Here is a 25591-nt window from a genome sequence, read left to right on the forward strand (position 1 = left end):
ACTTAGCAATTGCAATGTTAACCCTGAATTTTCCACTCCATCCTCTTTCTTCCATTCTGTAGGAGCAGAAGTAGCAGGAACTAGATCCAAGATGTGCCCTGCTTCTGCAAGGGAGGGTAAGCCTTCCTTGCAGACTTCAATGAGAGCAAAAAGTAGTAAACAGTGAAGTAATCCAGGGGTAGAAATATTCCAAATCCTACGGTCTAGATAAGGACAACAAATTTCCTGCAACCACTGATGAAGCCCATTTCCACAGATGATACACGATGTTACAACTAAGAGACTAATGCTGTCTTTTCTGAAGCAAAGGTGTAAGAACTACAATTGGTAAGACTTTCAGTGTTATTAATCACATGTAAATATTCAATACTGCATATAAAATATAGAAATCCCCACTGATTGGTGTGTTACTAACGTAGAGATCCTAAACCAACATTGCTTTTAGTGTTTGGACTACAGCCTTTGGATCAGACCTTCAGAATCCTAATTCCACTGTCCCTGGTTTTGTTTGCTTTCAGAAGGTCTGGGCAGACAGACTGCTGTGCCTAGCGGTATGGATTTATTTGCTAGGAAAGACCATGCACAACCCAACCATATAAGAAGCTGCTTGGCAAGGATAAAGTAATTGTCAAATGAACACTTCCAGTGGCAAAGGGCTACAGGTCTCCTTGAAAGGAGGTTTACAGAAAAGCGGACATGCATTAAGATTAACCTGTTTCTCTCCTCTCAGATGCATGGGCTACTCACACTCAAGTTTTCCAGATCCTTTTGTACCTTCTACTGAATGGACCCTGAAGCATGAAACTAATGGAACGCTGAGGTTTTTCAATATGCAAATACACCTAACTCAATTCAGATGTCCTCCCCCACCCCTCACTGTCCATGCCTTTAACACTCACCTCCTGCAGGTGATGAGGGAACTGTATAAAGTGACTAATAGAAGCCAAGTGCTGACAATACTGGGGATAGTCCTTCAATCTGTCAACAGTAAAACTATCCATTAGTAGGAGAAAACAAATGGCCTAATCAATACATTAATGGTTAAATCTTTGGCTTAACTGATATTGGATCTGCAGTAAAGATTTCTGGTTCTACCAGATGCAAGCTAGTTAGCAAAAGTATGCATGCTATTGATGTAGCCAGTGATTCCAACTATATGCTGCCAAGGCATAAGCACAAGAAGAGCCTGCTGAATTAGGACAAAGGCCCATCTAGTCAAGAACTCTTGTTTTCATAGTGACCATCTAGATGCCCATGGGAAGCCCACAAGCAGTACCTGAACACAACAGCACTCACTCCACATGCAGTTCCCAGCAACTTGTATTCAGAGGCACACTGTCTCCAATAATGGAGGCAGAACATAGCCATTGTGGTACCTAGGAGCTATTGGTGGCTTTCTCCTCCAAGAATACTGCATATTGCAAAGGGGCCAACCTACCAAACAGTAAGACTTAGATCCACATTTATGGGCCACCCCTAAAGATTGGGTTTTTAGAAAAGGGTAGCTAATAGCACAATCAATTTGTCAATATAGCTCTCATAGTTCCCAATAACATCTTTGGAAGAACCACAGCAGTCTTCTCAAGTGACATATTGCAGACATATGCCTCTTTACTAAATACACAGCTTGTTGTTGCTCCCCTCTAACCCCCTCTAGAACTCCCTACCCTGTTGGCCCTCTTTCTTCTGCAGCTCTCCCTGCAACATTCTAAATGCAGAAACAGTTTTTAATGCAGAACATTCTGCAATTTAAGGCTAATATAGGTACAGAACCCAATTTGCAAAATTCAGCCATAAAAATGTTTTGATAACTAAATAAGTCAAGAAATCTCAGTCTTGAAGGCTAACTTCAATTTCAGAACTATATATTTGTTAGACCACCTGTCTGCTTAGATATACTTTAAAGATAGGAATCCTTATGCTCTCTCATTTTATCAGCTAGATAGCTGTAAAACTATGACAGCTCTTTGAATGAAAATTTCTATTGAACAAGAAACCAATTCAAATATACAGCACTGAAAGGAAGAACAGTACAGAGCAATAATGGATAAAAATTACAAAGTCTCTCAGGAGGGATATTAAACAAAACCCCAAGTTGCACTGATGTTCCAAAGATGTACTAAAGTTCTGCGAATCTCAAGCTTTCATTAAAAACTTGTAGCAGTTGTGGTTGCAGAAATTATCCTGAACATGACAAGTTTTCCCACAAGGGTAGGAAGCTATGTATCTTGCTCTAAAGATGCAGGAGATAAGGAACAATATGCAAACTGTCTGAAAAAGATAGAAGGGTGCAGAATCACAGAGTGCTTGCCACAGGATTCACAGGGGTGGCATGGAGGAGTACACAGAGGTAGTGTGAAAGGAAGAGGAGAGGAAACTGACTACTGGGATGTGGAATGGTCACACTGCTGTGGGGAGAGGAGAAATGGACTCAGACTGGTTTCTACTGTGCAACAAAGAAGTAGCTACTTACCAGCACTTTTGACATGTTGGCATCTGGTAAGTGAGGCCCCCACTAGTTGTTTCTAGAGGGCCATGAATACTGCCTTGCAAAATGGATGAAAGTTAAGCTTTCCATCGTAACGAATCTTGGGAGAGTGACCTTGCACGACCCAGACGTATAAAGTACAATCCAGTCAAAGTTATTTCAGTGGGGAAGAGGCTCCTCCCATTAATACCAATGAGACAAAAATGGGCTCGACTTTAGCTGGATTGCTCCTAGTCTTTGTAAGTCTACAAGGCAGCTTGACTTCCAGTAACACTGATTTGCTTTCTCATTTTTTCCCCAATAGCAATATTAATATATATAACACCTGATACTTTCAAAGCCATTTTAAGGCACTTTCTATTCAGGTTCAGACTATAAGTAATTTACTTCCTTTTCATTTATTTTAAAATCTGCATTCCATTTATTAGCCAAAGTTTCTATTTAATTTATGCCTCTACTGTGAGACACGTTCAATAACTGCAATATACTGTCAACCTTGTATTGGAAAGCTAAATATATTGCTGAAGTAGGCATATAGTTATGAGATTCCCCCATGCATTTTGGAAATATTATAAAAACACACTCACCTATTTTTAAATCTATCTAGTGCAGCAATACCAAAATAGTACATTTTGGATGTAAAAGGCTTTCGTAAGGCTTCAAGAACATAGCGCAAGGCCAGGCCCAGCGCCATATATGTAACCAGTCCTTTCTCTATTATCCCACCAAAGAGGCAGGCTGTTATGTGCAGCTCTTTATCGGGGTACTGGGGGAAAAACCGATATTCCTCAAACAAGTTCCTCAGCATACAGTTAAATACTTCGCGTTCTCGTTTAATGTTGGAGTCCTTAAACCTCTGTAGCATTTCTAACACCTGTAAAGAAATCAGAATGTTATGAAGAGACTCAATTTATTATGCTTAGCCCTTGGAGCACCTACACAAAGTAAAGTTCGCTGAGAAAACCAGTAAAAATTTTGCTAGGGAAAATCTCACATGTATTATTTATTTCTATTCTGCTTACTTGCCAAAAGGGTTTCTCCAGTTAACATGCTTGAATCAGAACACTAAGAACAAATAATACTTGCTACATGCAGCTGGCCTCATTCACTGAAGTTTATGTCATTATGCTGGGTTTTGCACGTTTATATTCTGATGACTGTAACACCGTAAGCACAAAACATTAAATAGTGTGTCCTAATATTGCCTAAAATGTGGTCAGAAACACATTCTAAAAGGGGAGACTCTAATTTAATCCAATTTAGTGGGCTGGGTCACCCAGACATTTAAGGCTCAGCAACTGCAGCTTTCTTTGCTAAGTAGCACTTTGTTGATTTAGGAACAACCCCCTCCCCCTCAGGAGAAGTGTTCACCCAACAGATGCACAAATCAAAGTGAAGTATAACTTTTCCCCACTGTGACATATAACAAGCAGACAAAACTTTCAGAATAGTTATCTTTCCACTGGACCCAACTTAAAACATCCAATTTCACTTGCACAAAAGTTGTCTGCAACTGTATGGACATACATTTTGGAATTTTACAATTTAAATTTCCCTTAAACTGCAACCAAACAAAAAGCAATGTTGCAAGTACCTACTTTCTCAAATTTTCCATAAGACTGAAAAGAAAGTCTACAGTAAGGAAGAAGGGCAAGTTGAGAGAGATGCCATTACTACCCACAGCTCACCTCGTCTACAGACATAGTTGGATGCGGTGGGTGATTATAAATACGCTGAAAATAGCTGTTGGCTTCATCATCAATCTCTTTGCTAAAGTGCTGATTTGCCTCTGGCCATACCTGAGATAAGTCAGCTGTTGAAAAAAGTAGATACTAATTAAATAAATACACAAAATGGAGGGGAAATATATTAATTTCATAATCACAGATCCAAGGGAACAGAAGCAGTTTGGAATATTTCAGTAGATTTCATGATGATGCAGTCTCACTCATATTATGAGCTCAAAGAGGTTGCTTTCCTGTCACTGTAGTTCTTTGAGCGGTCCTCCCTTCAGTTACATGTATGGATTTGTGTGCCTTTGCAAACCAAACTTGTAGAGATAAGACACGGAAAGGTTTTGGCAAGATGCCCTGTCTCAGCTACCAAGGTGCTTGCCAGCAGGATGAGGCTGCCCAAAGGAGACCAAAGAAGAGCAACACCAGCAGAGGGAGAAAGAAGTGAGCTGTGTGATTGCACAGATGACCACTCAAAGAGCTACAGTTACAGATAAGCAACCCATCTTTCTTCTTCATGATCAGTGTGTGGTCCCACATATGGAGACTAGCAAGCTGTCTTACCTCAGGGTGGGAAAGGTACTGTCAGGAAAACAATATGTTATAAGTACAGTCCTTTCAATGACAGCATCCACTCAAACTTGCACATCAAAGGGGTAATCATTTCACAGAAAGCAAGGTCGCAAGGCTGTGAATGTAGTTACTTCCCATGTCAAATGTGAACAGATTACTGACAGGAACAGCAAGCAAGCTACTTTATGGAAAATCTGATAGTCATGCAGACCTAGTAAGAAAGTTGTTGAGTTGGGATTTGGGTACAATATAAAAAGAACTAAGCTCCAGTTAAGATGAAAGACCAAGACCACCTTCAGCAGGCAGGACAGATCAGATCAAGCTGTATCACAACAAAGGATCAAGTGCACATAATCTTGATCACTCTGACTGGAGTTGGAGAAAGAACTTGGGGGGGGGGGAGTATTGGCAAGAGCAAGGCAGAAAGCATAGTAAGTTGGGCACAGCCATCCCAATAAGGAAAGAAAGAAGTTCCACGATGGGAGACTGCTGCATTGCAGAGAGGGTTATTGCCATGAATTCATGACAACTTGGGCAACACTCAACAGCATGTTGATCACCCAGGGACATTTCCTCCATCTATAGATAAAATATTAAACCCATCTTCCCAGCATTTCTTGAAGAATGCTTGCTGTGCTATAGGTGTGAGAGGAGAAGAAACTGAGACAATTTAAAAAGAGGATACACTAGGAGAGAAGAATAAAGCTGAAGCTTGGCAAAGCAAGGAAAAATAGGGCCAAGTTGTGGTATAAATGGGAGGAAGCAAGCTCCAAAAGCTGCTGCAGCAGTCAAAAAGGCACTGAGCAGGAAAGAACGAGGTCTGTGTCACCAAAATGTGGCACAGCTCTAAAGGGTTCTGAATGGTGTTTAGCTCAGGCATGTAACACATATGTGGGACTGCATATAGACCAAGAATTTTAGTTGGAAAGGGCTGGTTTAGTTATGAGAACACATTTGTTCTTCATTAGCGATTATTCTGGAAGCCAGGAAAGCAAATCTGAATGACTGCAGAATTAAAGTATCATTCATCCCTAGATTAGAGTATTGGACAGGATGCAACAAGCACTCACAGCATGCTGAACATTAATGTGCAGGTACACTTTCAAACTTCTTCAGGCAAAGCAAGAGATTAGAGATCATCTCTGTTCCACAGGCTCACATTAAGGTGTTTGCAGGTAGCTATGATTATCAAAACATAATGGCCTTGCAAACTGTAGACGTACGTTCTCGCTACTTAAGTCTTCCCTGCCCAGAAGAGTCCTTTTATCTATTCCTGACACCAAACACCAAGCATTCCACATTCAACTGGCCACCTAACCCCTTGTTGACCCTCTAAAAACCACCACCCTAATACCAATGCTAGCATATTTCTACATCTTTCTCCTATTTTCTGGCCATTGCCTCAGTTTGGTTTACTGAGAAATATTCAGCAGCAAGATTTGAAAGATGCTGCCTATTGCATGTGTCATCTTCATGATTCAAAGTAGTTTCCCAACCCCCACAACCCAGACACCCATAAGCTGAAAAAAATCACCAAAGGACACGAAAGGTACACTTTGAGTGAACGAGGGCTAACAGACAAATACAAGTAGCATAGACTCAATGAGCTGGACAAAATCAATTTCTGTGCAAGATTTCAATGTCACTAAAAAGTGGCAGAGACTATGTACACAGTGCCACTTTCCCATCAAACTGAGGGACACTTTCCTAGTCTAATATCACAAGCTTGGTCTTGAGGACAATTGTGAATAATTCTATGAAGTACTCACATGAAAGCTGTTCGTTCATGAAGCCTGATAAACCACTTGATCTGTGTTGGTTTAAACCTGAAATTACTTGGAACCTACAACTGTACAAGGTTAAGCTTTTGGCATCAGTAGCTGGGAGCTTGATTAGCATGGTAAAGCCAAGCAGGTTTTAATTTAGTCACCACAAGAATGGGAGACTGCCTGGAAGCGCAACATAAGATGCTCCAAGATTCCTGGGAGAAAGGCTAGATACTGGGGAGGGCAAAGAAGGCTCTTTAGAGACCGCTACCAGCCCCCACCCTAGAGGGAAAACTCACATTTACTGCACATCCACAGTCACACTTCACAATCAGACAACATTACCACTTACAAGGTTTCATCTTACTCTGCTGGAATGTAGGCTGGTTCAGTCCTGATGTACTCAGTTTTCTTGGCACAAATGGGTCATTATTCACTGCAGGGAGGCCAAGGGCCCCAGTTCCTATGCCCAGACTACCTGTTGTAAGACCACCTACTGAGAAAAATAAAATTATCATTTCAGTTATGTTTACAAATGCTGACAGACGTTTTAACTTTTTTGCTGTTCCCACCCTGAATAGTGTCAACATGGTACTTCCATTCGGCCCACTGAAATTAATTCACACAACTAATATCATGTCCATTGGTTTCAATGGGTTTACACTGAGTATAGTAAATTGGATACAATTTGAAGTGCTTGCCCCCAGCCAGAATTACAGGAAAAGCAGCCACATTCCTCCCATGAGTACCAGCCCCTTTACACAAAAGTACCTGGAAGCTGTGAAGAGAGTCCGCTAATCCCACTGAAAGGTGTATTCTGGTTTTGTGTGGAAAGTGGTGGAAATGCTTTTGCTGGTGATTGCGGAGTACTAAAAGCAGAACTCAAGTTTGGAGGAAAACCTGGCATACTCTGTGTGTGTGGAACTGCTGAACCACCTAGGCTGAGAGATGCCATCCCAGCAGCAAGTGGATCAATCTGAAGATAAAATCAATATTCAAAAAGAGACAAGGGGTTATTTTCTATATCAATCAATCTTCATTCAGATCAGCCTTGCTAAAATCAGTTAAGACCACACATCAATTCCTTACACTTTGGGACTACTCTTTCAGACCCATTAGGCATCCTCCATCTTCAAAATGCATGCATTGCAAGGTATTTCTGTATAATCTTTTAAAACTAGACATCATCTTGTGGTTTTGGGGGTTGGTCTGCACAGTAATAGTTTGTTCTGCAGCCCAAGCAACCACTTAGCTTTAAGAGTTAACTTTTACAAAAAGCTCTGTGAAACTTATAGAAGAAAGCTTAGAATCCTTACAATGCTACTGTCACTGTTTGCTTGTTAGTATCACACAGTTTCTTTTTATTAATGAAAAGCTGCTCAATTAATCTTTAGTCTGCAGAATGGTGCCAAATTAAATCTTTAGAAAGTAAATCATGAAAGGCTATTATATCTACCACTGAATATAGTTACTAGAACCAGGTCTTCCTCCCTATTAAACCTGGAAGAAGCAGTGACAGTGGTGGTGAACAACTAGTATGTGCCTTGTTTTTAAAAGAGCAGCTCAGCTGAGAACTGAGGAGCCCCAGTTATAACAAGTCCTTACAATCTAGCACCATTGCTTGACCCAAGAAGCCATGAAAAAGACATGTCAGGTTCAAAGATGGTGCTTAAACTGCAAGGTTTCAATTAATATGTTTGAATTACATTTGATGAATAAAAAAGTAAGTTTAGAGACATATAAAAAGGCACCTCCCATTATTATGCTACTTTGGCTTCTTTCAGCATCCACGTACCTGTACAGGAGAGATGGCATCTAGGCTACTAGCACTTGGTGGACGTCCTTTGGGCATAACTCCAGGTGGTGGCTGCCTGGCTTTGTTCATGACATTGCTGCAGTTAGCTACCATGGTTAGAATAGTTTCTGACAGCTCTTGAGACACACTTCTAATGGGAGAAGAAATGATTTTTACTTGCCAATAAAACCCCCCCTTTTATCTAGGTGCTAAGAGAGCTGTCTTTAGAACTAGGATAGCACTAGCACTGCCTGGAACACAATGTCCCAACTAGACCAGAGGAAAGAGCTCCCCAACCTCCCAAGACCAGAAAAACTATCACCTGGCTTGTTTCAACTGATCAGCCAATATATATATTGACCCCTTATTTAACTGAAGGACAAACTTGCCAACCAACTAACAAGGTATTACAAACTCCAGAGACAAGTGACAAATAGCCCTACGGGGTTATCTCCAACTCTTCTACATATGCTTTTAAGTACAACCTAAACATACAAAATCCTACTCATTACACAGCACTGAACCTTGGCAAAGGCAAAACCCTCTGTCCAAAGGCTGCATTTGCCAAAGCCCTGAGTTTATACTTCCTAATAATGGCCCCAATGTAACTAGAATGACTTACACAGGATTTATTTAGTACTTTTCCAAAATGCTCAAAGCACAGTACAAACTTTACACCAACCTTGCCAGACAGCCCAGTGCTACAGAGGATCTGGAGGATGAGAAGGTGACTGAGAAATGGCAGCTCACAAAGGTCACCTAGTGAGCTCATAGCCAAGTTCCCAGTTTGTAAATTCACCTTCTTAACCACTATTTATGAGACTGTCAGCCTATCCCAGAAGATATGATCTGCTTACCCAGCACAAGCCTGCAGGCAAGCCAGCATAGTTGCCAGTGTCTCTGGAGGAAGCTGAGCACTTTTGGGCTGGTCTTTCTCTGGGGCAAGGCCACCTAAGATAGAGGGGCACCTTCTCTTTAGGAAAGTCATACAGGCTTGGATGAAAGGCTCCTAGGGAAGGAAAAGTGCAAATTTCAGTGGGATACACACACTTAACAATAGTTTTAAGAATGTTAACAAAATTATGATATAGAAAATACTGGGTATTAGTTCAACATTATCACTCAAGAGTGCATGCTGAAAGCAATTTTTATAAACTGCAGGGAAACATTTTTTATAAAAAGAAGTGACTGTTACCACCAAAAAAATTGCAAAAATAATTAAGAAAATCCTGCTTTACCCCATGCTCCCGAATTTTATCTGTGAGCCATTTGTCTAGTTTGAGGTATTCCCGTCGAGAGGCAAGTGCAGCAAGGTCAATAACAAAGGCAAATGGAGTACCATTTAGCAGCATTGACAACGCCTAAAGAAAGAGAGTTAGAAAACTGCTAGTCAAAGTATCAGGCTACGCTTCCCTCAGAATTAGCCTACACACATACACCCTCCCCCACCATATCTATATATTATTCAGTTCCCAACATTTTTTTCTGTCACACAGAACATGACAGAGACGGCAGCCAGCAAAGCAGCTTTCAGGGTGGGAATTCCTCCTCATGGGAGAAGAATACACTGGACACATTGCTTTTCCCTCCAACCTAAGAATTTGAAGGGGGGGGGGAGATATGGAAAACCACAGGCAAGGCAAAGCCACTGAGGGTGGAAGGCTTCTCAGCAAAGTGACATAAGTAATTCTTCTCTCCCTATTTTCTGATCTATAGGTGACAGGCACCCTGTTGACAGTAATCCTCACCACCCTCATGGCCATTAAAGCTGGGTGGGCTGTGCGCATTATCCACAAGTGGGACTGCTCACTCTTCCCTCCTTCAGCAGTTACGGCTCTTTCTATGTTTGGGTGGAACAGGCCTAGAAACTGCCTGTGCAAGACTGGAGGAAGACCGGAGAACCAACCCCTACCTCACCACCTGGCTGCTTGGGGGAGCAGCTTTTATGGGTGGTTTGAGCTCCTATCACTGCTGGAAACCCAATATTATCCTGCCCATTAAATTTCAGAGGAATATACACTATACATGACTTCTATTCATTTCAATTGCAAGGGCTCTTGTACAAACTCCAAGGAAAAAGAGGTTGCATACCCATGGAGCTTGAGGCAATACACTGATACCTTCTGGTGACAATACACCTTGCTTGAAATAAGCAAGTAATTATGGGCCTTCAGTAGTGCTGAACCAAACTTAACCAGATTGCCACCCTGGGCTCCTTTGGGAGAGTTATAACATGAATGCTGACCCAGTAGTGTCTAGTAAAAGCTATAGAGTTATGATATTCAATGCCACCAAAATCTCGCATACTTTCTTGATGAAGAGGAAAGACAAACATACAACAGCAGTGACACTTTGCAAGTTTTTAAGAGTCTCTGGAGTTGCTCTAATGCAAGATCATAAAAAAAAGAAAGAAAACTACAGCTCAGGATCTTAATAACTCTGCAGATGGAAAAAATTACTTTAGCAAGTCACAAATTTAGCAACACAGCTTCATATTAAGTGAAGAGATGAGTTTCTCTTCCTACACATAACCTCTTCCTGTCCTTAGGATAAACATGTCCTCTGATGTGATACTTATTTTCCTCCACTCCCAAACCCTGCATCTCACACAATCCCAACACTAAAGTCAAAGCACTTTCCACAGAATTAAAATATAGAATCAAACTCACCTTCAAGTCTTGGGCCACGTCTAGAATACGTGATAATTTTGCTTGGTCGTACTGTTCCCCTCGCATGTACCATTCTGCCATAGCATGCATGATGAGCTGGCGAATTGAAGGAGACTGGCCCTAAGGAAACATCAGCTGAATTTCAGATTACTACATAAATTATCTAGCTCTTAAAGAGCAATTAAACCGGCACATGGCAAGTCCCTTGCTGCTCTGGAACACTGAAATCACAGGTTCCAATTCAATGAAAACAGAAGTAGCAGGTGGAAGAGGGTTTCAGCTTATTTCTCTCCCCCCCTCCCCCGTTCTAGGTACCTTGCTCCTCCAACCCTTTAGCCTCCACAACTTGCCCCTACCATACAGCCAGATTGGCCCCTGTGCTTTGCTCCACCAGCAAATGTGATGGAGCCTTATTACAATAACAAATCAAAACACCAAGCCATTTTCCTCTTTACTGACTTAACTTTCAGGAATAACAACGGAGATGCCAAAGATTGGCTCCACTTTTAACACATTTATGCTCCATCTCTCCATAAAGGCACAAAAGAACAATTAAGTGGCTGGTGCATAATTGCATAGCAATTTATTTCCATGGTCAGGTAGGCAAGGTATATTATTTCCTGAGGTTATAGAACTGCAGCAGGTCATATTGCATATAAATGCAGGGTCTGTAACAATTAAACTTGGCAGGGGAAAAAGGAAATAGCACACGTGTGCTGTCTCTCCAAGACAGAATGCACATGCAACTGCCGCATGAAGCAACTTTTAACTAGGGAAAGGAGAGGGACAGGGACAGGGGGTTGCTACTGCCAGTCTCTACCTCAGTGTGTTTATTCCAATCCAGCTGTGTTACAGGCCACCCAAACACTAATATAGGACTGACCCCTCTCTGTTCCTGGGGCAGATTAAAATGAGGGATATCTGGAAGTCATAAGTATATTCATACTAAGGTCAAGCTGTCTGGATAGCTTCACAGTTGAAAAATAGTACAGGTACATAACAAAAATCACCTCACACCCAGGACAACTCTCATGGAGCAAAGAACAATCAAATTTCTATCCCACCCTTCTTTCAGGAGCATAACACAGTGGCAAGTTTAAACTCTTGTTGTCAAAACAAAACCATTGTAATGCCCTTACCTGCCCATGCCATGCATAATGCAGGATGATGGCAGAGTTGGGATGGTTGCCAAGAAAAATGGGCATAAGTGTAGAGATGAGTTCATGCCGCAAAGTATGCCAGGAAGTGTTGATCTGTAGTAATGCCAATACCAACATATCTGGACAGTGCTTGATAGGGAAGCTGAAGAGCTGCTTAACTTGCTCATACTGGCCAACCTCTGCCAACCGCAACAGGGACTCAATCAAGTCCAGGCTCTTCCTAACAAATAAGGGGGGGAAATGCAATATTGTGAATCAGTTGACAGGATTCTGGCTTGATGTCTGTTACACCAAGCTAACATGGGTATCAAATGACGTAATTCTAAATTCTGTTACGCTCGACAATATTTGAAATAACCAAACTTGGGGAAATAGATATCAAAGTCAACTTCCATCAAGTAGCATGCAGAGTGGTCAGAACAGTCCAAAGGCCTGCCTAGAAATCAAGATCCAACCTTCACAAACCAGACCACAGCAAAAATATAATCAGTGTTTATTTCATAGCAGCTTAATACACATGGTTAATTTAACATGTTGCTCTCATTATCTATGCAACTATTTACAGACTAGCAAATGCAGCCAGTGTCTGGGGGAGACCCCTCTGCTGAACTAACGGGCCATCCCTGTTGCACACACATCCTCTCAAGTTTGAAGCACTTAGTGACTCAAAACCTTCTTACCAAAAGGCTGTCAGAAAAGCAAGAAAGGGATATCAACCATGAATACTCTGGCTCATCATTTCAGAATGCTGAAGCAGCTGTATTCCCAAGAAAAATAATACTGTTTACCATGTGGCAATTTCTCGATTGTCATCCTCGGGAGGGGCTTTCAAAATATCAGTGGCAACAGTATGACAGGGGTAGTCAGCAAAACAGAAGATCTCTGGATTAATGAGGGAATGCTGGATGAATGAGAGCTGCAACAAAATTACATCACTGTAAGAGTCATTTCATATCTACATTCATGTTACACTGTCTTGATGCACTTCCTAAGCAATCACCACCCCTCCCTCTCACACTTATGCTATTATGATTGCTTTTCCAAATAACTTTCTGAAAGTTCTAAGATTCAGTCTTCTATAGTCTGATCGCTACCTGTTACAGTAATTGCAGTGTATTAAAGGATGTATCACATCTTGATAGCAACTGTCTTAGTGAGCCCCAAAGCCAAAATTCAACAAAAAACTGAAAGAACATTTTTTAAAAGTTCTATGGTAATTATGAGCTCCCGTTGCTCGGTCCCTGCTCCTGCCAACCTAGCAGTTTGAAAGCACGAAGTCCAAGTAAATAAATAGGTAACACTCTGGCGGGAAGGTAAACGGTGTTTCTGTGTGCTGCTCTGGTACGCCAGAAGCGGCTTAGTCATGCTGGCTACATGACCCGGAAGCTGTACACCAGCTCCCTTGGCCAGCAAAGCGAGATGAGCACCGCAACCCCAGAGTCGTCCGCAACTGGACCTAATGGTCAGGGGTCCCTCTACCTTTTTAACCAATGTGGCGGTAGTGAGTAAGAAAGAAAGCATGAAAAAAAACTTCTCTTTGATTTTTACCTGTCCTTCTGCATGTTTCCAAGGTCTGTATATGAGATCAACTGGGAAGACGTCTAGCCCTAGCCCTCTCTGGACACCATACACCACAATCTGTAAGCCTTTGCTATCACGAATTTGAAATCCAGGGTGGTCAAGTTCATAGGTTACTTCCTTGAAGTTCAAATTTGGGTTCTGCAAAGAGTAAAACAAATAGTGGTGCAACTTATGGAGGCAAAAATAAAGAGCACGCTTTCACATTTTTCCTTATACAACTTAGAAACAATTCGTAAGATATGAAGCAGGCCATTAGCTCATCTAGCTCTAGCTCTTATATTGACTGCTACTTTTGACAACAGCTCAACCACAGAGGGGAAATGGGGTTTTCCTGATTCCCTTTACCCATTTTTAAAGCAAAGTTGCCAATGATTGAATCTCAGGCTTCCAACATGCAAAACATGAACTCTAGCACATTCCCCATAGTAAGTCTGTTAATATAACTCTGCAGTTAATTTTTTCTTTAATATGGTTCATGTGAGTTGTCAAAATGATGAATAGTCGTTATATATTTTAAGTCAGTCATTAAAAAAATTAGTAATCATGTAAAAATTGGTCCCACAAGCATTCAAGAGTCCTTGTTCGCATTATGCAGAATGAGGTGTTTATATTTCCCCCCACACAGAAATGTCTATCAATCTTTCTAGTCCCTATGCACCACTCAAGAGCAGTTTACAGCATTTTAAAAACAGGGTACTACATAGAAAATATATTTTAAAAACACTAAATACAACAGAGGATAAGTGTCCCTTAAATGAACTAAAACACCTCTAAATACTTGCTAAGGATTTGTCACCAGTAAAGAACAAATAAAGGTGTGCTTTAATGATACCATATCTCTAATCAGCACCACTTGCAAAGTCCTGATCAAAGCAGAATAAATCTTACATCATTTGCAATGTAAGCATGGAGCCAAACAAGGGGACACTGCACTACTGCTAATCATGCATAGGAATAGCTGTTCAGAATACACATGCTATGTCATTCTCAGTTGACCTTTGAGAAAATAGTGACTTGCCAGTTCATCAGGGACCTAGTTACAGTGATGACAATCTAGTACCAAATGAATCTCTCTCTGGTTATAATCATCTCTGTTTAAAATCATGTTTGCTCGTCTTCTCCAATAGCCACACATACAGTATACAGAGCTTGCCTGTTAATACTGTTGATCAGTTTTTCTAAGTTTAACCTACATGTTTTACAATCAAATGCAGCAGAACCCACCATTCAGCATTTCCAGCTATACACACATGGCAAAATATACACATGCTCAAACATAACCAAACATATGCAGTTTCTTTCACAGAAGTGACATCCTTACAGGAAATCTATCATACATGAAACAGCCCTTAAGTTTCTGGCAATCAGTTTTTCCTCAAAAGGTCAGATTGTGATCAACATACCAGCTCTTTAAGCACGTCAATCAGAACCTCCACATTCCAGGTATGGGACTGTGTTCCATCATTTTTATCTCTTCCATCACTCCAAATTCCACTTCCAGGAGCAGAGATGGACTGTAAATTAAGCATGTAGGTTTAGAATTCCTGTGATGTCGGTTGTGTAGATGGATTTAGTAGATCAAGAAATAAGATCAAGTGACAGGGTGGAGTTTGAATTTTACGATTGCAACACATTTATTACTGCAGATCAGCAATACTTAAACTGTCTTCTATAATGCACTGTCAGCATGTCCCTTAACAATAAAATAGAGGGAAAGGCTTTATGAGCAAACAGTAATAAACAGAATTAAAAACAAAACCCCTTTTTTGTGAACATTGGACAAAAAGCAGGAGCATAGAGTACTATTACGATTGTCTCTCCTGAGGAACGGAGCAACCAGGCAGGGGCACATGTTAAGGGAGACTTAGATAATCTGACCCAAGTTTTTCCACAATCCCTTAAACTTGGCTCAGTAGTATACCAGAAGCCAGTGCAGTCCTTTCAGCAAAGGTGTTGTCAAAATTATTCTCCCTCCTGCAACCTTGTTACAGCATTCTGCACCAGCTGCAACTTCCAGACATGCCTTAAGAAAAGCCACAAGCAGGGCACACTGCAGCAATCCAATTGGGTGGTGTATGAACTATCATAGCCAATCTATCATGATCCAGGAACGACCACAACTGTCATATCAAAAGAAGCTGGCAGAAGGCACTCCTATCCACTGAAACCACTTGAGCCTTGAGTAACAATGGATTTAGTGGAGCCCCACCCTACTAACCTATTTCCTGCCCACCCGGAGAACCTCCATCTTTCAAGCTCAGTTTATTGGCCACCCTCTAGCCCATCACTGCACCCAGGCACCAGTTCATTTGCACAGCCACACTGAATTAAGATGGTACAGAGAAACAGAGTTGGATATTATGACACAGCACTTCCAAGTCCCCTTATAATCCCACCCCCCCATCAACAGGTTACACAGAGCTGTTAAACAGCATTTGGCATAAAATGCTGAAGTGCTGGAAGTCTTTTAACCTTTCAGTCATGCTTGTTGCTCAGTATCATAGGAATTAAGCAGCTCCAAAATCTTCTGTGTAAACACCATTCAGTAGTTCTGTTTAAGTTATATTCAGTTAAAACACCTCTCAACACAGAGGACACTCACCTGCAAAGGAATGCCGTCTGCCAATCCTGAGTGTGTTCGAGCCATCATTCCCAAAACCCTGGCAACCTGGGCAGCAGTGACCTCTCCCACGCCAAACTGTGTGATGATGTTGCGACATTCCTCCACACTAAAAAGGCAAGTCACAATGACCTCCACAAAACTTAGTATATAATTGTTTTCTATCAAGTATGTCTATTTTAAGGAGTATTACCGATACTCAAGTCAGTACATTAAGCTAGACTAGGGTGGAATCTATGTGCATATAAAAACCATTCTGAAAATACTTTTAAAAAAAGCGTTTTTAAAAATACATTGAATTTTCCATAAGGCTCACCATCGCCGCCTAGTGTGACATTATATATTGCACTTAAAACACACTAAAAGTTTTACTTGCAGCTGTATAGGTGTCCTGCAACCTCCAACAGCCTTCTCAACTGACATAACTTGTCCTTTCATTTCAATGGGGCTAGTCAAAGTATGACTTAAGAGTCAGGACATCAACTCCAAATTTCAGTGAATTTATCTACGTACCTTGTACAAAAGCCATAGCCAACTTCCTGCATGAAGTCTGCAAGAGAGCTCTCCATCATTGTTTTTGCTATCCCTCCAGAATCAGGCAGGATCCTGTCCATTAGAATGTCCCGTTTTTCAGGGTATAGGAGTGGTGCAAGCACCACAGGGCAACGTTCCTGGGGAAAATCTGAGATCCCAGAGTATTTTAGCATTTCAGAAGGACCAATGACCAACACAGAACCCCAATAATAATTTGTTTCATATTGTGAAAATCATGTTATGACCAAAGAAGTTTTGAATAAAAAGGTGTTTAAGATCACTGCCTTGGAATTTAGAGACACAGAAAGCAATTTATTTTATACCCCAACTTTTGACCTATTTACTGTCCTACTGTGACAGTACAGCTATTTAGATAATATGACCTTAGTTGCATACCATGGTGAGCCATACTTAATGCTTTACCAATGAACATGTCTCGCTTGGCTCCTCTGCTCCTTCCCACACACTCTGGGAGGAAGCAAACAATTATCCCAGGGCTTAATATTATGACCAAACCAGCAATTATGGTTCACTTTGCTCTCAACAAGTCAATTATTGCCCATTAAGGTGTGTGCACAGTAAACTATGGTTTGCTATGTTGTGCAAACTGGGCCTCACATTACTGCCTCCATTACATCCTCTGGACTGTCACAGCAACATTCTAAAGCACCTTGAAACTGCCACAAGTTTAAACAGGAAAGGGAAGGGGAAGGCTAAGATAGTAGGGCCAGAGAAGCCCAGGCCAAAATTTCAGAGGGGTGGAAAGCAGCAATGTATATCCAAGCCCCATCCCATTTCTAAATGGAGTACCAACAATAATACCCATCTAAAGTTGTGATAGCCAAACTTCTACCAGTTATAGTATCTGAAAGACATAATGTGCAGACAATCCTATAAGGATCTGCATTAAGATAATCGTTTCAGGATCCTCGTTTCTTTTCTGGATTACCACCAAATGTTTACCCCCCACAAAAATTTATTCCTTTTAGAAATGGGTTTCAAATAGATGTATCAAATACAATACTTGCCTCTACGTAATGTTTTGAGAAAAGCGTCAATCTGTTCCTGTCCAACCCCAAAGGCTCCCTTCTGTCCAAAAAGAAGATGGGATAGGAGGAGGTGCAAGACCTCTATTGCAATATCTTGGAAGCCACCTTCTTGATTTCCACTGACGTCTGCGTCAATGTATGAACGCAGAAGATCAGGAAGTTTCTGTTTAATAAACTGAGCAGCTTTTAAAGAGAGAGAGAGAAAGAGAGAGGGGGGGAGAGAGAAACCGAAAGCAGTTAACTAAATTGCTTTTTTAAAAAGTTTATGCATCTGCTCTTCTGGTTTATCAACAGCACTTGCCAACTGCTTTGATCGTCACACAATAAGTGTGACAGTATATAGACAGTTACATACTAGAACAACCAGTCAGAATAACTCAGCACCACCCTGCCTTGGAATGCAACCTCACTTGATGCCACCTTGCATTTCCTTACACTGTTTGGTACAAGCACAAGAAAGGAGAAGTGGAAGCTGGTACTTCTCCAGGCATACATGCTTGGCTTTTTCACCAATTTCACTTTTTCCTGCTTAGGTTGCACCTAAAACCTGCCTGCCCTATCATGACTCTACTCAATTTCTAATGGTGATCCAGATACAGCTTCTATTACACCCTAAGAATTTTTACTTCCAAATATACTTTAAACAGGACTAACAAGTGGTTCTAGGAAACTCAGATTAATGGAAAAATTGTTGCCTGTAGTTACCTCATTTAATTAAGAAAGAAGGGAATATTTTGGATCAGTGACTCGCAGATCAACTACTTTCAGAGTCCAGGTCAATAGAACTGACATAAGGAAGCAAATTTCATATTTCTTAATTACCTCTTAAGATTTTTTGGGTGGGTGTGTTGTATTAGATTTATATTGTGAGCTCAGAGCAGCTTACATATGGTTCCCATGTTGTCTTCCCTTTCTGGAAGGGCTCAAGGAGAGCTGTATCTTATGTCTTCAGAACATTCTATTAGCCACAAAGATCAGGCAAGATTTTCAAGATCTGGGGTGTTTCCCCTCCCTCCAAACATCAGCGGAGGCAACTACAAGGATGATCCTTGAATGAGTTAACTGGACCTTGCACTGTGGTCCCTTCTGGCCCTTGGATTCTACAACTTAAGCAACTAAATCCAGGAGAAGGATGAAAACTAAAGTCTCTTATAGACAACTCAGGAATCAGATTATACTAAAACTGAAGTAAAATCTGGTATGTGTGTCTATAATACTATACAAATTTATCTTACCAAAACCTCGTAGATCTGGGTTGAAGGAGTTTAGCAAAGCAAGGCCAAAAATAACCTACAAATAGAAGAAAGAACTGCATTAGCACCTATCACATACATAGTCCAGCTGTCTGGCAACTAGACTGGCAAAGAGAAACACCAGGGCTGAATTTTACTGTTCTCCCCACAACTTTCCTCATCCCACTGAGAGTTAAAAATACCCCCACCAAGGATGCCCATGAGGTGGATTAGGATTTGGAGGGTGACGTTGATGTCAGTGCTGCTACTCTAAAGCAAGATGGACAGGAAATCATTGTGACTAATGCCACACCTTATTTAATGTGGTTGGAACATTTCTAAGAGCACTACCAGCTGAAGGAACTGCCTAGTGAGAAAGAGTTTCAATGACTGGGGCTAGTTGGGGGGTGAGGTGGTGGTAATGACATGATAGAGGTCTATAAAATTATGCATGCTGTTGAAAAAGTCACTGGACAAATATTCATTCCTCATTCATAATACCAGAACTCAGGCTCAGACAATGAAGCTGAATGTTGGGATATTCAGGTTGGACAAAAGGAGGCATTTCTTCACATAAAAAGCATGCAACGATGGCCAACATTTTTAATGGTCAGACTAAAAGGGGATCAGACTACTTCATGGAAGATAAATCTATGGACTTAACCCACCTCTTGAACCTTGCTTAATTTGATAACTTTGCTCAGCTGAGTGAATAGATGGGGTGATGGCTTAAGACTCTGAAAGAAAAAAGTTTTATATATGAGATGCTTATGTTTACAGTTTAACAGAATACTGTACCAAGAAAAAGATTCTCTGTGTCATAAGTTCCTCTACAGAAAAAAATAAAATCAACGTCTGCTCATTAGTGGTACTTTCCAACTTCTCTGAAGATAGTATCATTTGTTGCCAAACTACCAGTATTCTCCAATTCCAGCATACAAAGTTCTGTAAATTGCTGCAGAAGCCCCAATGAGGAGTGGGTGTTGCAGAGCAAAGAAATGTAAAATAAGGCAATTACCTGGATATTTTACGAGTACAGAATTTACATGATGTAAATCTTAAAAACTCCTTTGTAATAATGAACATAGGTGTACATTTTGTAAAATTAGCTCACTGACACCTGAATAGGTTTTTCTTTAACATTCTTGTTAAGGGCACTTTAAAACTGCATACAAACCTTTTGATAATGCAATGGATTTTCAATAGCATAGGACAGCGTCGAAATAAAATTTGGCTTTGTAATCAATGATGCACACTCCTGGATCAGAAACTGCGTCTGAAAAGAAAGGAGACAGCTGTAGCAAAAGTTCTGGTTGTTTTGGGGGAGGCACCTATGATCTAGTTACCAGATATTACCAGGATTTTGTTTCTGTAAATATAATATATACACCCATTAAAGTACTTCAAACCGTCTTCTTACTATAGGATACGTTTGACAAATATTTTGATATCATAAAGATGAGATGTCAGATTAAACTATTTTGGTTAGTCTTTCAAGAAGGTGAATGCAATTCACAATTCTTCGTCATTACTGATTATGCCCAGCACAACAAACATCATCTGAATACTGTATCCATAGTAACAAAATAGAAGCGAATATTAAGAAATATTTTACAGAGACAAGCCAAACAAGTGACTTGACTTGACTTGTGACTAAACTTGTGACTAAACTTCAAGTTACTGAACTCAGTTACTAAGTCATTCAAAGCTTGAGAAAAATGAAGCTCCATCACACAAGACCTTAGGAACAGCAGTATTCAAAAGTAGCTCAACTCTTCTATTTTAACATTTCCTGAAGTTCACAAATCTAAAATGTGTTGGGATTATTTACATTTACAAGCCACTTCAGAAGTACTCAGGGATACAGTTATTTCCATTTATGAATAGCTTCCTATGAAGCCTCCTGAAGCAATTAATAATACCAACAATTAACACATATATGAAACAGTTCAAATACAACACATACACAGACTTGGCATTCAGATATGGCACTTCTATGCAACTTTTGTACTCATAAGTGGGCTAAGCCAATCTGAAAAAAAGCACAGGTCTTCTCTGGAGTAGAGCCTCTTTTAAACTCTCCCAGAAAGATGTGCTTACCTGACTCCCTTCCAGATTTCTACAGGGTAACAAAAACAATGTTTTAGGAAGTTTTTGGACTAACTGCTGGACAGAAAATCAAGCTATTTTTTAAAACTTAGGATCACAGGAACCTGTCTTATACAGAGTCAAGCCACTGGTGCATCTAACTCATTTTTATAGACTGACTGGCAGGCACCTTTGTAGGGTTTCAGGCAGGAGTGCATGGCATACCTGCCTGGAGATGCCTCTGGAGCATTTTATATGAAAGGTTTGTGCTCTATCAATGAGCTATAGGACATTTAAAAGTAGTGTTCTGTTGTAAATCTGCTGCCTGTTTTAAATGTATCCATATGTATGATGTTTTAGTAATAGTTTCAATGCTGCTTTTACTGTATGTATTTTCACAATGAATTTTGTAAGTCACTACAAGATGGAAGCATTGTAGAATAAAAAAATGTAAAAATTAAAAATCAAGAAACTAATTGGAAATTCTTTAAGGACAAAATTTACCTGATGGAAATCTTTACCGCTACTTTTACCATCGCCACTGAAATCCACATGCGAGAATAGACAGCGTAGTAAATGCCTGTCTGCCTCAGGGCCGTGCCGATTCACAATCTAGTTGCAAGAAAAACAAAAGAGCTGAAGCGAGGTACCATAGCATTTATAACTACATAGAATCACAGAACTGTAGAATTGGAAGGGACCCTGAGGATCATCTAGTCCAACCCCCTGCAACACAGGAATATGCAGCTGTTTCTTATGGGGATTGACCTTCAACCTTGGTGTTTATCAGCACCATGTTCTAACTGAGTATTTCTACCACTTTCAGCTGCACTCTTAAGGAACAGGAGCCACACAGCTTTCTGGCAGGGTCCATGCTAGTAGCAAAAAGGAGAAAATAAGGGAAAGTCACAGAGTGTCCAGGTCACATTAAACTACAGTTTAAACAAGTTTTGGTTTAACATGACTGAACAGTGTGGTGGTAAACACTGCTCAAATGCCACAGTGTCTGACTTCTGATGTCACCCGAACCTGGGCTCTTAGTTGGTTTCCCAAAAAAAACTAAAGTGGCAAGCCAAAAATGAACTTTGTTTAATGCTCGTGGTTTGTCAGGCAACATGACAAGCCAGACTGAAGGGGGAAGCAAGTACAGCAGCAAGTGACCCTAGCAGTCTTTCAGAGGTTCAAATGGGCCAATGACCCAGAAAAATAGGAATGAGAACCACTTTGTAAAAATGAAAAGGGATATAATTTAAATTACTCTTTAATAAACAGAAAATCTGCTTGCTTTTAAAGTAGAGCATGTTAGCACTAAGCAAAAGAAAATAAAAAAGCAACCTAAATATATTGCACAGTATGCATATAATTGAGGTAATTTCTGTTGAGTCCAGAATCGAAGATTTGTCATTTATCTGGGTTACTTATATTAAATATAAAAGCTATTTTAATACAAAGTAAGTACTACGACCAAAAGCAGCATAAATATAACAAGAAGGCAACTGAATAGCAACCCCAAAATTAAAACAATATTTTAAAAATAGAGAGGCCCAAACCACACCACTCTTTCAGAAGGCCTGAGTGAAACAAAAGATTTTACCTGGTGGCCAAAAGACCACACGAATGGGATAATACAAGCCTCCCAGAGATGGCTGTCTCATAATCAGGGTATCACAACTGAAAGATTACCGCCCTCACTTATTTTGGTGGGGGCACCAGGAGCAGGGCCTCCAAAAGATCTTAAGGTTCAGGTAGGTACACAGCTTGCCATTTATAAACCAGCACTTTTAAATTAGCCCCGGAAACATATGGAGAACCAGCGCAGCTGAACAAACCACAGGCATAATATGATCAAACTGCACAGTCTTAGTTAAAACCTTTGCACACCTATTCTGAACCAACCAGTTATTGGACCATTTTTATAGGCAGTCCCACATACAATGCAGTGCAACAGTCTAAACGGGAAGTCAACAGAGGATGGGCAATTGTGGCCAAGGTATCACCACTCAGGCAAGGTCAAAGCTGGTGTATCCACCAAAGCTGAGAATAGGTAATTTGAGTCGTAAGATCATTTGAGCCTCCAGTGCTGGATCAATAAGCACCCCCAGTTGTACACCTGATCCTTTAGGGAGAGTAGAACACCATCTAGAACAGGCTGAATACTATTCACCTGGATAAACCAAGCAAACAGGGCAGCCCAACTTTTCATACCAAGTGGGCCGCAATAGTAATTTGACACAGAGCCCATGGGCTGCACACTGCCCTGTTGCACACAAGGGAGCATGGCCAAAATTTGATGCTGCCCCCCACTCTGCCTTCGCAAAGCTGCCTAAGTGAGGTGCCAGGCTTTGGAAAGGAGGCATGAATCTCTATAAGGGTCCTACAGTTCTGCCACCTCCTTCCCAAAGCCTTGTTAGCTCTTTCCCACCTTTGGGAAGGAGGCGGGAGAACTCTTAAGACATGGTTACAGTCCTCAGTCTTCCTTCCCAAAGTCCAGCTCCTCACTTAACCAGCTTTGGGAAGGCAGTGTGAGGAATGGGGTGGGTCTGTGTCAAATGTTGCAGAGGCTGCCAAAAAAAGCCTCAAGGCCATATGTCACGCAATGGACCACCCTGAACCAATCAATACCTCTAATCTTCTGTGACTATGGGCAAGAGGGCTTCCACTTGCACAACAGGGCTTTCCTTGCTCTCCTCCTCCTACTACCCCCAAAATTGGCTGCAAGGGGAGGTCAGAAGAATCCCCAAAACAGTGCACAGGAAGAAGAGGGAGGATCATTCCATCTGGCAAGCTGCATTGCTTGTACTAATAGGGACATTCATCATAGTGTGATGTTCAATCCCACCCTGAACCTCTGTTTTTCAGAGTTCATCCAGTTCATTGCCATGCCCAAGCAGCGTGCACAGCCTCACTTGCATGTGGTGAGCAATAAATATAAAGCTGAGTATCATCTTCATTCCGGTGACACCTTCAACCAAATCTTCAGATGCTCTTTCTCAATGGTTTCATCAAGATGTTAAACAGTGTGGGCAAATGAATAGAACTCTGCAGAACAAGCATCAAGCAGTACCTCTCAAACTTAAACCAGACAGCTGAACTGAAAGGACATCATTATTAATGGCACTGAACACTACTGAGAGGTCCAGGAGAATCAACAAGGTTCCATTTCCCATCTGCCAGCAAAGATCAGCCTACAGGAAGACCAGGGTAATTTTTGGCTCCAAACCAGGTTAGAAGCCTAACAGAAATGGATCTGGGTTAGGAACCTCTGGCCTTCCTGATGTTGTTGAATCACAACTCCTATTATACTGTGGAACCATAAGAGGGATAAACAATTCAAAACTAATCAGATAAGGTAAAGGTAAAGGGACCCCTGACCATTAGGTCCAGTCGTGGCCGACTCTGGGGTTGCAGCGCTCATTTCGCTTTATTGGCCGAGGGAGCCGACGTACAGCTTCTGGGTCATGTGGCCAGCATGACTAAGCCCCTTCTGGCGAACCAGAGCAGCGCACAGAAACGCCGTTTACCTTCCTGCCAGAGCGGTGCCTATTTATCTACTTGCACTTTGATGTGCTTTCGAACTGCTAGGTTGGCAGGATCAGGGACCGAACAACGGCAGCTCACCCCGCTGCGGGGATTCGAACCACCAACCTTCTGATCGGCAAGTCCTAGGCTCTGTGGTTTAACCCACAGCGCCACCCGCGTCCCTACAATCTGATAAAGCACCTCTCAAATAATTTTTCCCTGCCTAAAGCTTCATAAAGGACACTGGAAGCTTATTACTGAGCAGCGGAAGAAGAGAAAGCAGCTCTTTGCCAGTGCTGTCTTTTGATAATGTGTGTGCAATGAATCACATATTGGCTGTGTTTGCACATAAACTGTGGTTAATGTTATTTAACAGACCATGACTCACCTCGCAGACAAGCAAACAAGTCACAGCTTGTTTACTTCATATCAGAGCGGGTGCGGGGAACTGTGGCGCTCCAGATGTTGCTGAACTACAACTCCCATCATCCCTGACCCTGGCCACTAGCCATGCTTACTGGGACTGATGGCAGTTGTAGTTCAGCAGCATCTGGAGGGTCAGAGGTTTCCGACCCCGTTCTAGATAATCAGATTCATCTAAGAATAATTAGAATGAGCAGGCCCCTACTCTCTTGATCACTTTGTGAGGAAGGATTTATTTACAATTTTCTTTTTTAAAAAATACTTACAGCCCCACACATCACCAAATGGACATGGAAATTTTATACAAAATATCAGTTGAAAACAATATATAGTTCATTAAAATTGTAAGCTAAATTCAGAA

General features: G+C 41.2%; 1 protein-coding gene and 1 non-coding gene across 13 annotated transcripts in view; both read right to left on the reverse strand.

Annotated features, from left to right (window-relative positions):
* CNOT1 (CCR4-NOT transcription complex subunit 1) overlaps positions 1 to 25591 on the reverse strand; it is a 57653-nt gene that overhangs the window by 24001 nt on the left and 8061 nt on the right. For 4 of the 12 annotated variants that reach the window (XM_053399365.1, XM_053399364.1, XM_053399370.1 and 1 more), the window contains exons 3-22: positions 21793 to 21900; positions 20378 to 20476; positions 19869 to 19937; positions 19204 to 19258; positions 17948 to 18151; positions 16899 to 17067; positions 16368 to 16494; positions 15169 to 15279; positions 13733 to 13903; positions 12973 to 13100; positions 12164 to 12404; positions 11025 to 11144; positions 9594 to 9716; positions 9213 to 9364; positions 8356 to 8506; positions 7332 to 7536; positions 6913 to 7056; positions 4177 to 4301; positions 3076 to 3362; positions 900 to 978 (exon numbers count right to left, since the gene is read on the reverse strand). In XM_053399365.1, the coding sequence (XP_053255340.1) occupies positions 900 to 978; positions 3076 to 3362; positions 4177 to 4301; positions 6913 to 7056; positions 7332 to 7536; positions 8356 to 8506; positions 9213 to 9364; positions 9594 to 9716; positions 11025 to 11144; positions 12164 to 12404; positions 12973 to 13100; positions 13733 to 13903; positions 15169 to 15279; positions 16368 to 16494; positions 16899 to 17067; positions 17948 to 18151; positions 19204 to 19258; positions 19869 to 19937; positions 20378 to 20476; positions 21793 to 21900 (2868 nt within the window). The remainder of the gene's footprint in view (positions 1 to 899; positions 979 to 3075; positions 3363 to 4176; positions 4302 to 6912; positions 7057 to 7331; positions 7537 to 8355; positions 8507 to 9212; positions 9365 to 9593; positions 9717 to 11024; positions 11145 to 12163; positions 12405 to 12972; positions 13101 to 13732; positions 13904 to 15168; positions 15280 to 16367; positions 16495 to 16898; positions 17068 to 17947; positions 18152 to 19203; positions 19259 to 19868; positions 19938 to 20377; positions 20477 to 21792; positions 21901 to 25591) is intronic. The other 8 variants (XM_053399375.1, XM_053399369.1, XM_053399367.1 and 5 more) reach the window with 5 other exon arrangements.
* Positions 8096 to 8231, reverse strand: LOC128420441 (small nucleolar RNA SNORA50). The gene has a single exon (XR_008332043.1). It is a non-coding gene; the product is annotated as a small nucleolar RNA SNORA50 (small nucleolar RNA).

This window comes from Podarcis raffonei, chromosome 8 (assembly GCF_027172205.1).
Source record: "Podarcis raffonei isolate rPodRaf1 chromosome 8, rPodRaf1.pri, whole genome shotgun sequence".
Classification (NCBI taxonomy): Eukaryota; Metazoa; Chordata; class Lepidosauria; order Squamata; family Lacertidae; genus Podarcis; species Podarcis raffonei.